The 12,303-nt window shown below is 43.3% G+C and overlaps 2 protein-coding genes across 4 annotated transcripts in view; both read right to left on the bottom strand.

Moving 5' to 3' along the window:
* Positions 1–3,065, bottom strand: part of RPRD2 (regulation of nuclear pre-mRNA domain containing 2) — a 58,790-nt gene extending 55,725 nt beyond the window's left edge. For both annotated transcript variants that reach the window (XM_074980884.1, XM_074980885.1), the window contains exon 1: positions 2,206–3,065. In XM_074980884.1, the coding sequence (XP_074836985.1) occupies positions 2,206–2,407 (202 nt within the window). In that variant the 5' untranslated portion in view covers positions 2,408–3,065. The remainder of the gene's footprint in view (positions 1–2,205) is intronic.
* Positions 3,066–4,754: 1,689 nt separating this feature from the next.
* The window catches only part of PRPF3 (pre-mRNA processing factor 3), a 29,673-nt gene continuing 22,124 nt past the window's right edge, over positions 4,755–12,303 (bottom strand). The window contains exons 13-17 of one of the 2 annotated variants that reach the window (XM_074980739.1): positions 10,996–11,109; positions 10,297–10,415; positions 8,291–8,374; positions 6,538–6,599; positions 4,755–5,444 (exon numbers count right to left, since the gene is read on the bottom strand). In XM_074980739.1, the coding sequence (XP_074836840.1) occupies positions 5,298–5,444; positions 6,538–6,599; positions 8,291–8,374; positions 10,297–10,415; positions 10,996–11,109 (526 nt within the window). In that variant the 3' untranslated portion in view covers positions 4,755–5,297. The remainder of the gene's footprint in view (positions 5,445–6,537; positions 6,600–8,290; positions 8,375–10,296; positions 10,416–10,995; positions 11,110–12,303) is intronic. The other variant, XM_074980740.1, reaches the window with a different exon arrangement.

Here is a 12,303-nt window from a genome sequence, read left to right as displayed (position 1 = left end):
TTAATTTTCATTGATGTTTGCTAAAAAATGGACCTCAGTTTATTTATGACAAGCAAATCTTGCTTCTGAAATTGTCAGACTGCTAAGAAAACTGATGTGTGCTTTAAAATGCAAACAAGTTAACTCAAGCTGTGTACATGACTATTCACCATCATGTCTGCATCTAGATAAATACTTGCAATGTAAGCCCTAATAACCGCATCTCACACGTATCAAGATCCATAATAATTTACAATCTACCCTGCCATTCATTACATTTCTCAGACAGCTCATATTGAAATAAAGTACAAGGCAGCTCCTGAATAAGGACTCAGTTCTGCTTCTCTCATGTGGAGAGCCCTCAAATTAAATATATAAAAATCAAAGTGAACAAGCAAAAAAGTGTACTCTCCAACTTAGAGAATCAACCTTTAATAAATATGGAAAATAAACTAACTGTTTGACATATGAATGAACAATTCCAATAAAGATGATCAAACCACATTTACACAAGTAAAACACACTTATCCCTCCTCTCTCAAGTCCCCAGTACAGCTATGGCCAGTGAACACTAGATTTGATTTTAATACCAATAATCTTCCTCCTATGCAAATCTAAAAGACCTCTATTTTGGGAGTAGGGACGAAGCCTATGGCTAGCCCTCAACAATTACAATGGATTTTCTGGGAGGTTAATTTGGATCCTTCCTCCCTCCTTAGAATATTATGCTAAATTTTTGGATGAAGGTATAAGTGCAGAACAGAGGCTCTGGAGACTTCTACTTGGCTACTGGTTAGAACCATAAGCAACATACACATCATTGACAACGCCAGTCCAAAAAAACTGTGACTAGAACAGCTTGCCTAGAAGTTATGTCATCCAAAAATTTCTTCTCTGTATAATTATGCCTCAACTTCATTAACTGAGTTAAAGCTCGGAAAACACTTGATATCAATTATTAAATGTATGTTTGAAATGTGGTACAAGAAGGTAGTTAGTTACCTTCACTTCATCCTCTTACCAACTCCCCATTTCCTCACATCAAATATGTTGTTGATTCCCGTTTCAGGTTTTGAATTTTTGTGAAGTTGTGTTAGAATGCCTACTATTAAAAACGTTATACGCTCGCGTCCATTTCAAACTGAACATTTCCACTTGAGGATCAAACATCACCCTTACAAAAATTTTAAGCAGCGAAATAGATTTCCCAGACTTGTCCTGAGCTATAAACAAAGATCTCAACCAACTTAGAAATTCAGACTAAACAACGAGGTTCCCAAAAGATCATTAAAAATTCATAAGCAAGATTTTTTTTAATTCTCAAAAAAATTTATTTTAAGCTATAACAACAGATATCATGCATTTCTGGTTTGTCTTACTATTATCACAAATCATCTCTCAATAAATTAAGGAACTGGCATTTTTCATGTTAAGAAAACCAACATAGCTGATTGTACCAGCTATACACAACATAGTAGTTTTGTTTACACATTCCAAGCATCTATAACACAATAAAGGAACCATCTGAGCAGGAATGGGCGTGGCTTAAACATCTACAAGAAGCAACTAACAACCTGATGCACAGTGAAAAATACAAACAAGACACATTAAAGATGTGTGTGTGGGAGGAGAATCGTAGTGTGACATGGGTACATATAACTCAATTAATAAGGTGTGGATAACTGCAAGTGTATTCATATGGGGGGATATACCTGCACTAACAGGGTTTGGCAAAAGAGACCAGACAGGAAAGTGAAAGGAAAAAACGGGCTATTTTTCCAAAGCCACTGAAACCCCCAACACGTCCATCCTAACCCCACTCTCCCAATTGGAGGACTCCAAGCCACGAGGGTGGCATTGTGATCACCTAGCCGGACCTGCATAACACAGACCAGAGAACATTGCCAAAATACTTCCTCAAGCTTGCTCCTGGTGAAGATGACCCATCTCAAGCTTAATATTGCCCCTAATGAAAAATCCACCAGGACCCTGTCTAACCTGTTTCCATGGTCGGGAAAGGAGTCATTACATTTGCCTCCCTCTCTTCCTCCACTGTGAAATAATGGAGCTGTGTTGCCTACTGCCCCTGGTGCCCCGCCCCCCCATCTCGCTCCTGGTGCCCCCTTCTCCTTGCCTCAGGCATTTCACCCACGGGGAGATACTGAAGTTGGGCTTCCTTTGGTGCCAGCCCCGCACCCCCAACCCGCACCCATCCCCCCCACTCACATCTCCTCAGCCACTTCATCCAGTGATACACGATGGTGCTGTGGTGCCTCTTATTCTCCAGGCACCAGGACGACAGGCCCTGGATGGATTCCATGGTGTTGGTGACCGACTGTAACTTCCTGTCCAGCGAGGCCTCCAGGGCCCCCGCCGAGGACGACGACGACGAGGAGGCCTTGGCGCTGCCTCCGCCGCCGGCCGCCATCTTCCTCCCCTAGTCGCACACAAGCAGCACCAGCAGCAGCGCCGCTACCGCCGCGGCCGGGAGCGCGTGCACCGCTCAGGCCTCCTCCCCTCCCCCGTCGCCCGGGAAGGAGAGCGCGCCTCACGGGCGCGCGCTGAACGAGAGGGGCTGCCGGCGGCTGCTATATTTAACCAGGGCCGTTTCCAAAAAAGGAGGCATCTAACCCTGCACTGGGGACACGCCTGGGCTAGGGCCTCGCGGGCCGGCGGTTTGTCGCTCTCCCGCGGGCACGCGCCCGAACGAGCGGCTAGGCCCTGCCGCGCTAGGGTCTCCACACTGCCCGCAGCTCGCGACGCGCTCAGCTCCGAGTTACTATCTTTCCTTCCTCCCGCTCCGCGCACGCAGCCCGGCCTGCGAGGGGCTCCTCGGCCCCCCTCAGGGTGCTCAGAGCCAGTCCGCCGGCCCGGCCCGGCGCGCCCCTCCCCCTACGGCACGCAGGAGTTGTTCTGCCCCAACAGCCCCCACGGCTCGTCTCGCGGGTGCGCGCACGCGCAACACTTCCCGCGAATGAGAACTACAGCGCAACTCCCCTCCCCCACGCGCTCTGCGGGGCTTTTTACGGGGCCTTCCTCAGAGGGGACCGAGACCCTTCCCTGCTCGCTGAGGCGCTAACTGCCTAGGCGGCTGCTAGGGGCTGGTTATTGGCCATCCCCACCACAGCTCGGAGCCTGCCCACCGGCCGCCATTTTGTACTAGCCTTCTCGACACCTCCTCCCCCTCCCCGCGGTCCATAGACATCTAGTACGCATGCGCTAAACTCTGTGGCCTATGTCAAATACGCATACACTGCGCCCTCCGGGCCTCGAGAAGCCCACAACGCATGCGCCATACACTCCCAAGCTTCTCGCTGGAGTCGCGGAGCCTTCCGGGCATGCGCATACGTGACTGCGCAAGCGCCGAAGCGCACGCATGCGGACGATCGCTCGCTCTAATCAAGCAAACGCCCAAGGCGTGCGCCGCGAAGCGAAACGACGCTCTGTCCAATCAGTGCGCATGCGCACACGGCAGGGGCCGCACAAATGCGACAAGAGAGCGCAAACGATTGGGCCCTTTCCCCTCCCCTGGGAGAGGTCCAATCAGGGCACCCCGGCGCGACGCTGGAGGGCGCTGACTGCTTTCGGTTGCACGGCCTGTGCAGTGAAGGGCATAACCATGCTCCCAGCATCCTTTGTCCTCCCCTGCATACAGCTTGGCCATGTTCCCAGCATCCTTTGTAGGGGAGGCCCCCATACAGCGTGGCTGTGCTCCCGGCCTTCTTTGCACTTCTTCCCTTTCTCCAAGCTGCCCGTACCCACACTGCTACCATCCTTTGTCCTCTCCCTTCTATTAAAAAAGCCACTGGCTGGGTGAGATCTGCCTTTCATCTGACAGAACCCATGATAAGCATCCACGTGAACAAAGTGGGATGGTACCAAAGTATTTCCGTGACAAAGCAGGTTCACAGCTTATCATAAAGTAGAGGAAGTTACATTACTGAACTACAAACTCAGCTCCAGAAGCTGATGCTAGTGTTAACAGAAGAAAATCCACTTGTTTCAACATTTTCCTTCTGAGGACCAATCTGCTTACTGCAGTTATCTTAAAGTACAATGGCACTCCACATGCTGATAGTATTCACTGCTGTGATTTATAATGCTGCGTGGGATGTTACAAGTTCTGCTTTTTCCTAAATATTCATATAGTTATATTACTAAATATTACAAAGTTCAAGCTTTAGAATTCTGCCTGTTCATTCTTGTCTGCTTGTATCTCCACCCATCAGCCCTTTGCTGCTGTTCACATCTGCTTCACACCAAAACCACTGATCCTTCCTCCACTTTGCTCTTCAGGCATGGAATATCCTCCCTCAATCAGTTCACTTTCCTCAAGTATTTCTTCAAGATCAACCCTACACTCTACTTTTAAGTCATCAGCTACTTAATGATAACTTGCTGGATTGAAATCTTTTGTTTACAAATGAGAACGGAGAAGGTCTCACTTTACATGTATTCAGCTGTATTCTTCTCCTCATAGTTACTTTTATGGGAATAAGGGAAGAAGCATGCTCCACTTACTTTTGACTTTTCTTAGATTTTTAACAACTACTCTAGCCACTACTGTCTTCCCTCCATGCTTGTAATACAGTAGGACCTTGATTCTCAGGCTACTGTCAAACAATCCTTCCAAACATATCCGGGCTATGGTAAAAGACTAATGCCAGAGCCAAGTACGGAAGAATGTGGTTTGTAGTGAGTAACAGCAGGCTAATTGAAACTTCCGTGTAAAGAAACACATCTTTGACTTTCTTTTTAAAAAAGTTTATTATGTAAATTATAGGATGTGGGCTAAGTCCCCATCTCCTACTCTGTTTTACAAATTCCAATGTTCCATACTGCGTCCTCAGATCATTTGGGACTGCTCCCAAACAACTGCCTCCCTCCCCAACTAAGAGCAATCTTTGACTGTATGCAAGTTGTCCAATATCAGGCCTTATCTACTTGAACAGCTGGCAAAGCAAGGAGATGCTTGTACCTCCACTGGAAACAGCTGTATGTGAAGGACTAAAGACACTATTTGCAAACAATTTTCTCTGGCCCTCCCACCTCCCCAAAACTGAATCTTCACCAGAAAATGTAAAAAACACCTAAGAGCGCATCTGATGTGTGTACCACTGGCAGATACTGCATTCCGCACCACAATTTCCAAGAGCTGGGCTTACTCAGAAAATAGTGTAGCTGTGAATGTTTTAAAAATATTTCTTTAATCATATCCATCGAACTGCAGGAATTTGAAGGGAGGGAGTTCTGTCCAAGTTTTCAGCCAGGTATTGTTCTCAAATTAACAATGGGAATGCTGGAGGGCAGCAGCACCTTCAGTCTGTGGATTCCAACACGGACTCACTCAGAGCCAAGTCCCAGTAGTGCTCAGCTCCATGTTTTTTAAAGTGCTCCCGTGCCATGTTTTCAGTGGGGCACTGCTTAAATTTCATTTCACCAAAGCTGCGATCCTTCGCTGTACCCTGAAATAGACAAAAAGAGTACGAGTCTTTTGATACATCTTGCTGGTAGGAAAAAACAACTAAGCCCAAGCAAATGCATCAATAACCAAATACAACCACAAGAGAAAAAAAATAAATCTCTTTAGAATGGAAAGGAAGGAATTTCTTAGGTTTCTAGACAAGTGTGCAAAGAGGAACTATGATTTGCATAATGAAATTAGTGCTATTTTTATTTGTGCAGAGCTGAGAAGTTGTATAGAAACATGATTAAAGGAGGCAATTTCCACTGTCCGTTCATGTAAAAGAAGACACCACTATCTGAAATATTTTCCCCAGTACAATCTCCAAATTAAAGTTTAAGAGCAGTTCAAACCCTATAATTAAAATTACACGATTTATTCCAGACTGTCCATTTTTGTTTGAGTAGCCAGTGTCCTATTATGTCATCTATTATGCCATTATTGTAGCATCTCAAAAAGTTGTGATCATGAAAACTGACTGACATGGGCCTCAATTTCAAGTCACTTAGAACATCAGGGAGTTATACAGCCACAGTACTTCTGGCCAGCACACTTGGTAGCTGCCAACTAGGTTCTAGTCATTAGCTAGCTGTAGAAAGCATTGGTTGCTTTTCTCCTCTGCAAAGGTTCAGTCTGTTACCTCCTGGTCTCAGACTACAAGACAGTCCGAGACCTAGCTCTCCTTCGTTGCAAAAAATGGCCAAAGTCAGCCCAGCTTCCTTTGAACAGTGATTAGATATTTGAATGGGATCATACATTTCCCAACATTATACACTTCCAAATTCAAAAATATTCTTGTATAAAACTAGACAGTGAAAGTTATCATATTGTTTTCGCTATGTGAAATAAACCAAACTTTTCATATTGACACCAAGGCCAACCTAATCCAATCAAAACAAAAATCAAGTGCCACGAAGTTAGTACTGCAGTGCTTTGCGCATATTGATTTGCAAACAGAAGTGTGCAGCAAATGACAAAGACTTATAGCTTGCATGCACATTTCACAATCAGCAGTGTTAAAAAGCCAAGTGATCCAGAATTAAGCACTGAAGCCACAGTTCAAAATTCTCCTTTAAATCAAGATTACAGCTTACCTCCCAAACCAGAGAGCACTTGTTTGTCTTTTTAACAGACTCTTCATCAGATTCATCATCCTCTGAAAAAATAAAGCAGATTTGAGACTCCCAGGCTGTAAGGAATTCCAGACAGTCACTCAGAAAGCACCAGCATTAAAAATACAAGTCTTCCCCACCAGAAAGCTCAAAGCATTGGCATATCTTGACCACGCTTCTATCCTCATTCCACTTAGAGAACTTCTCCCCTCTAAATCCCAAATACACTTCTGCTGTTTAGACTAAGACTTTTATATTTCCCTCAGCTTGAGAGTGGGTACAAGTATTCGCTGATTTCCCTTCACCCTTGCCAGTGTTTAGGTGAAACTCTTCCATAGCTGTTAGTAGCTATGATATCTCTGGACATTACACACACAAAATCAAATCCGAACACTGCAAAATATCTAACTTACTTGCATAGAATATTCAACACTGACTACATCTCTCTCATATGTGAATTTTTATTGCCACTTCAGGCTCATGTACCTAGAGCAGCAATACTCAAATAGCTGTTTCAGGAGTCATATTAGTGATGAACATTACCTAAAAGAGTCACAGTAGTAGCTGGCTACAGTATTATATAGTTAAACAGTATGCTGCAGAAATTATATGTAATTACTCCAACAGCATATAAAATAACTTAGTGCATGCTGAAAACTTAACTGATTAATAACACAGGAAAAGCATTCACACTGGTCAATCATTAAATCAGTTTTAACATTTATGAACTGCAGGACATGCTTTAAACAGCCCCTTGCATCACCTGAGCTTCAGTCTGAGTATCACTGGTCTAGAGCAGTAGTCACAGTCATGAACTGGTCTTTCACATCACAAAATTACAAAATATTTATTAGTGGTACCCAGGGTCATCAATTCAGGGTCTGCTCCCTTATTGGGCTGAGCATGAAAAAAAGCACATATGAAGGCATAAGGCCTTGCCCTGAAGGTAACTATTGGCCAATGGCATCACAAAGGCCTCACATTTATGAAGCTGTGGTTGCCAGTACTGCTTATGAGAATTGTGCTCTGAGCTCCCACTTCCTGTCTCAGGGACATACATCTGTACCAGGTTTTAAAATAACAGCATGTCCCTTATACTACCCAGAGTGCCTCATGGAATTATGACACACACATCCCTGGGACTATTCACCTCCCCAGTCTGCCGGGACAGAGCTTCATTCAGCAGCACACACACTTTCCCATATTAGAGTATGTGTTTTTTCAAACTTGAAGTCTTGCAATTGATCCTGCTGTGTGTCAGAAAACAGATGAATAGGAGGGGCTGACACAGCAGAAGGTAGTCTGGCAAACTGGTGTAAACGACAATAAAGCACATAAACCAGCAAAGTAGTTCTTGGCTTTTGATTACCTAAAAGCAGTTTCCTAAAGTGTGGTATGCAAAAGGATTTCAAGGGATAAGCAGCACATAATTACTAAAAATCAGGAGATAAGCACTGGGAGGGGGAGTATGGTGACAAAGCCGAGGTCCCAAAAGGGTATGCGAATGTTTTAAGTTTGGGAAACACTAACAATCACAGTCCCAATGTTGGTTTGCTTTAGAAGTGTTATATAAATCTTCAGAATGACAATCCAGATGATTGGCATTATGTTCTACATAAGGATTTGCATAAAAATGGCTTAACTCTCAGTTGGAACAAAATGACCCTGTTGCCATTTCTTTACAGTCACATTAGCTATGATTCACATATACGCACACATATTGATCTATGCTTACCATCCCCCTTTGTGTTTGATGTCTGTTCATCCCATTTGATTCGATGGAGCATGAGACGTTTGAATTTCTTCTGTGCTTTTGGACCTGTGGAGAGACGTTAAGATAGTCTTTCACTTAACTCTTGCTTGTCCTAGTCTGCCTCTGAAAAGCAGTGACAGCTAAAGACACCTGTAGCCACATACAAAAAACTAACACACTCAAACACCACTGAGTTCCAGCCAAAGAGTACAACCTGTAATCTAAACCAAGAACTCCTGGATTCTAATCCAGGCTCTAATCCAACACACTTGTGTGACCTTGGAAACTCACTTCACCTCTTATTTCAGTTTCCCTTGCAGTAAAATGGGGACTGTATCTCGAAAAACACGTCAAGAGAATATTTATAAAGCACAATGCAAGTTGGAAGTGTTAATAGACTCAATGACAACTTTCCTGAGAAGACGCAACAACAGATTTAACAATGCTGTATTTCCTACACACACAAGTTACAGATAAAATATTTAAGAGGATTATTTACAATACTTAAATAGCTAACATACTCAACTTCCAAAGAGAATAAATCGCAGAATAAATCTAAGCAGCATCCTGAATACAGCAGCCTATCATCATCCTCTACTTACCCTCATCCCAGGAATTGGCAATTTAGATATCATGATGGGGGAAGGAACACAACTTTTGAATATCTATTCCAAACGGCTAAATGTAGTGCCTTGTAACCCACCATCAACTTATGCCTCGATTACAACATGCAAGAGATACATTTCCTGGACACTACAGTACTAATCAAGGATGGCCTGATCAGTACCACACTGTACCGAAAACCTACTGATCGCTATACTTATCTACACCCTCCTAGTTTCCATCCTGCACACGTGACTAGATCCATTGTTTACAGTCAAGCTCTTAGGTATAATCGCATTTGCTCTGATCCAACTGACAGAGACCAAAAACTACAAGAACTTTACCAAATATTCATAAACCTGAATTACCCACCAGGAGAAGTAAAAAAACAAATCGACAGGGCCAGACCCATACCCAGAAACCAGCTACTCCAAGATCAGCCCAAAAAAGCCAAGAACAGAACACCACTGGTCATCACCTACAGCCCCCAACCTCAGATCACTGCAACGAATTATTAAAGACCTACAACCTATTCTTAATCAGGATGCTACACTCCAGAAGGCCCTGGGTGACATGCCTGTTCTCTCCTACAGACAACCTCCCAACCTCATGAGGATCCTTACTAACAGCTACAGTCTATACCCCAGGAACACCGGTCCTGGAACCTTTCCCTGCAACAAAGCCCGCTGCCAGCTTTGTCCACATATCTTCTCTGGAAATACCATCACTGGACCTAACCAGGTTACTCACAGAATCACGGGCACTCTCTCATGCTCCTCTGCTAACATCATATATGCGATCATGTGCCAACAATGCCCAGATGCTTTGTATATTGGACAGACTTCTAACTCCCTTAGACAAAGGGTCAACAGGCACAAAACAGACATCAAAACACTCCAGATCCGCAAACCAGTTAGTCAACATTTTAATGGAATGGGGCATTCTGTCAATGACCTCAAGGTATGTGTGTTACTGAAGAGAAATTATCGCTCCGTTTTAGAAAGAGAAGTGGACGAACTGACATTTATATTCAAATTCGGAACATTAACACATGGTTTAAATCGTGATGGGAACTTTGAGTCACTATAGGGGCTCGTCTGCATACTTGACTCAATCTAATTCTTGATCTCCTCCCCACCCCTCCAGTCTCTGATTTGCTCACCTTGATTATCTTTTTCTGATTTGTCCTCCTTGCTTACTGTTTTTGGTTCTCTGTGTCTTAAATATTGAGTCTGTTCTGGTCTGGCTATGGTCTGAAGAAGTGGGTCTGTCCCACGAAAGCTCACTTAATAAACTATTTTGCTAGTCTTTAAAGGGCTACTTGACTGCTTTTTGTTTTGAATATCTAGTGTTCTAACCAGAAAGCTTATCCTCATAACTCTTACCTCCTTCTACTACCACCACATTGACATCTTTGTGTAAAACAACCACTCCTGTTAAGTACAGCTGGCCAGCATTTGCTTCAATTTTGAATTTTTTTGCTGGATTGCCCAGATTTCTGACTCTGAGGATAGAAACACAAAGATTGATTTATTTGAAAAGGGAACTACAGAACTATGAAAAATAGATAACAGAGAAAGAGGATCTTCCTCGTGTTCCTCCAGTTCATCCCAGTGCTTATGCTCACTTCAAGCTTTTCAATAATGAGGGAGTATAACAAAAACCTTACCCTCAACAGAGTTTCATTCAATGCAGAGCAAAGACTTATCAATCTTTTTACAGCACGTACCACAACAGTCTCAGTTGGGTCAGAGTGTATTTAACACTGATATTGTAATAGCAGCTTTCATCTGACTTTTCAGTGGTGTTTTTATCAGATAACAGAACCAAAGGATCTTACTGTCAGCTTTGCTTGTAACACTGAACATTTAATCTCCCTGTCTCAGATTCTTGGTCATTAGGATTATAATTCACAAAATGTTTTGTGATTGTTGAAGCCAGATGCCAATAGCTTGACATTAAAGGAACATTCCATATTAGCACATGTCTGTAGACAGATATTTTATCTGCGTTTATGAGAAGTCACAGAGAAAAACACCTGCTGAAAGGAAGTACTCTTCGGCTCTGTGGTTGAAGACACCTACCTGTACACAGCTATATGCACGCCCTGTGAAATATCTTCTTTAAGTTTTTTAACTTTCTTTGCTTTTCTCTGTTCTGCTGTTAGTTTTCTTGCAGCATTTGCCTCTTCATGAGCTCTGAATAGAAGAACACAGACAACAGTAAGGAGCAATGACACTTGCGGGATGTATGTTCAGAGAAAGAGTAATCTTTGGAGGGTGCCTTGCAGACCCAGAGCTAGGCCCCAGAGCTGTCTTAGAAGCTTGTGGGTGATCTACTCCATTAGATCACAGACTGATTTCTATCTGAAGGAGAACTGGACCAGGTTATAACAAGTATGAAAATTGGCACGGCAAGCTTCCTACAACCTGGTCCTCTAATTTACATTCAATGCCTCTAGTTTAAGGGCTCAATCTATTTAGTCCATGGCCGCTGCTGAAAGTGAGCAAGTAGTGCCAGTTGTAGTGCCACTTGTGGTGTGAACAGGACCAAAACCCATCAACTAATTTTAAAAAGGTTACTAAACCACTATCAGGTGGTAAAGACTTTTAGTCAGTACTGCCAAGGGCTGCATTTCATTTAGTGGTGATGATGCACCTGTATCATTACCACAGCCTGACAAATCCAGCACGATGGTTATCTGTAGTTTGAGAACACACATGAACTTCTAATTCAGGAACTTCACTTATGAGTTTCTTACAGAGTCTACTCAGTTTACACTTATCAAAGTGAAACCTTTGCTTTCCCTAACTACATCCTCACCGCAGGTAGCAATCCTGGATAGCAACACATCTTTTAATGGACACTTTGTATTTACTATGTATCTTTATATTGCCCTGTATCTTTTTAATAGGCCACATGCTTTTGTATTACTCTTCAGAATTATCTTATACTACTTTGTACCTTTGTATTATCCCTTATATTTCTTATTTTATAATCATAAGATACTTTGTATGAGACTCCATATTGCATCTAAGACTCTATTTTGAGGGATATGCCTTGTTGTATTACCTTATAAACCTTGGGCTGTCTGTGCAAGAATGGGGGTGTGTGAGATCCATCTGTAAGTGTGAATGTGGATGCTTACCGAGCTACCCTCTGGAGCCAGTATGCCTGGACAACAAACATTTATTGGCTGAAGAACAAGAAGAACTGAACTCTACAGCTGTGACCCACCCAGCAAGGAAGATTAAGTCCCATCTGCAGGTAATTAATCACACAGAAACCTGAGGCAGTGGGAAGGATCAAATCCATGTGCCTTTGACTGGTGGCTCATAGTTACTGGGGCAGTGGGACAGAACCAGAACTATGAACTAAAAGCTATAAAAGAT

This window comes from Carettochelys insculpta, chromosome 30 (assembly GCF_033958435.1).
Source record: "Carettochelys insculpta isolate YL-2023 chromosome 30, ASM3395843v1, whole genome shotgun sequence".
Lineage (NCBI taxonomy): Eukaryota > Metazoa > Chordata > Testudines > Carettochelyidae > Carettochelys > Carettochelys insculpta.
The sequence above is the reverse complement of the archived record's forward strand: the minus strand, read 5'-3'. Positions and strand labels throughout refer to the sequence as shown.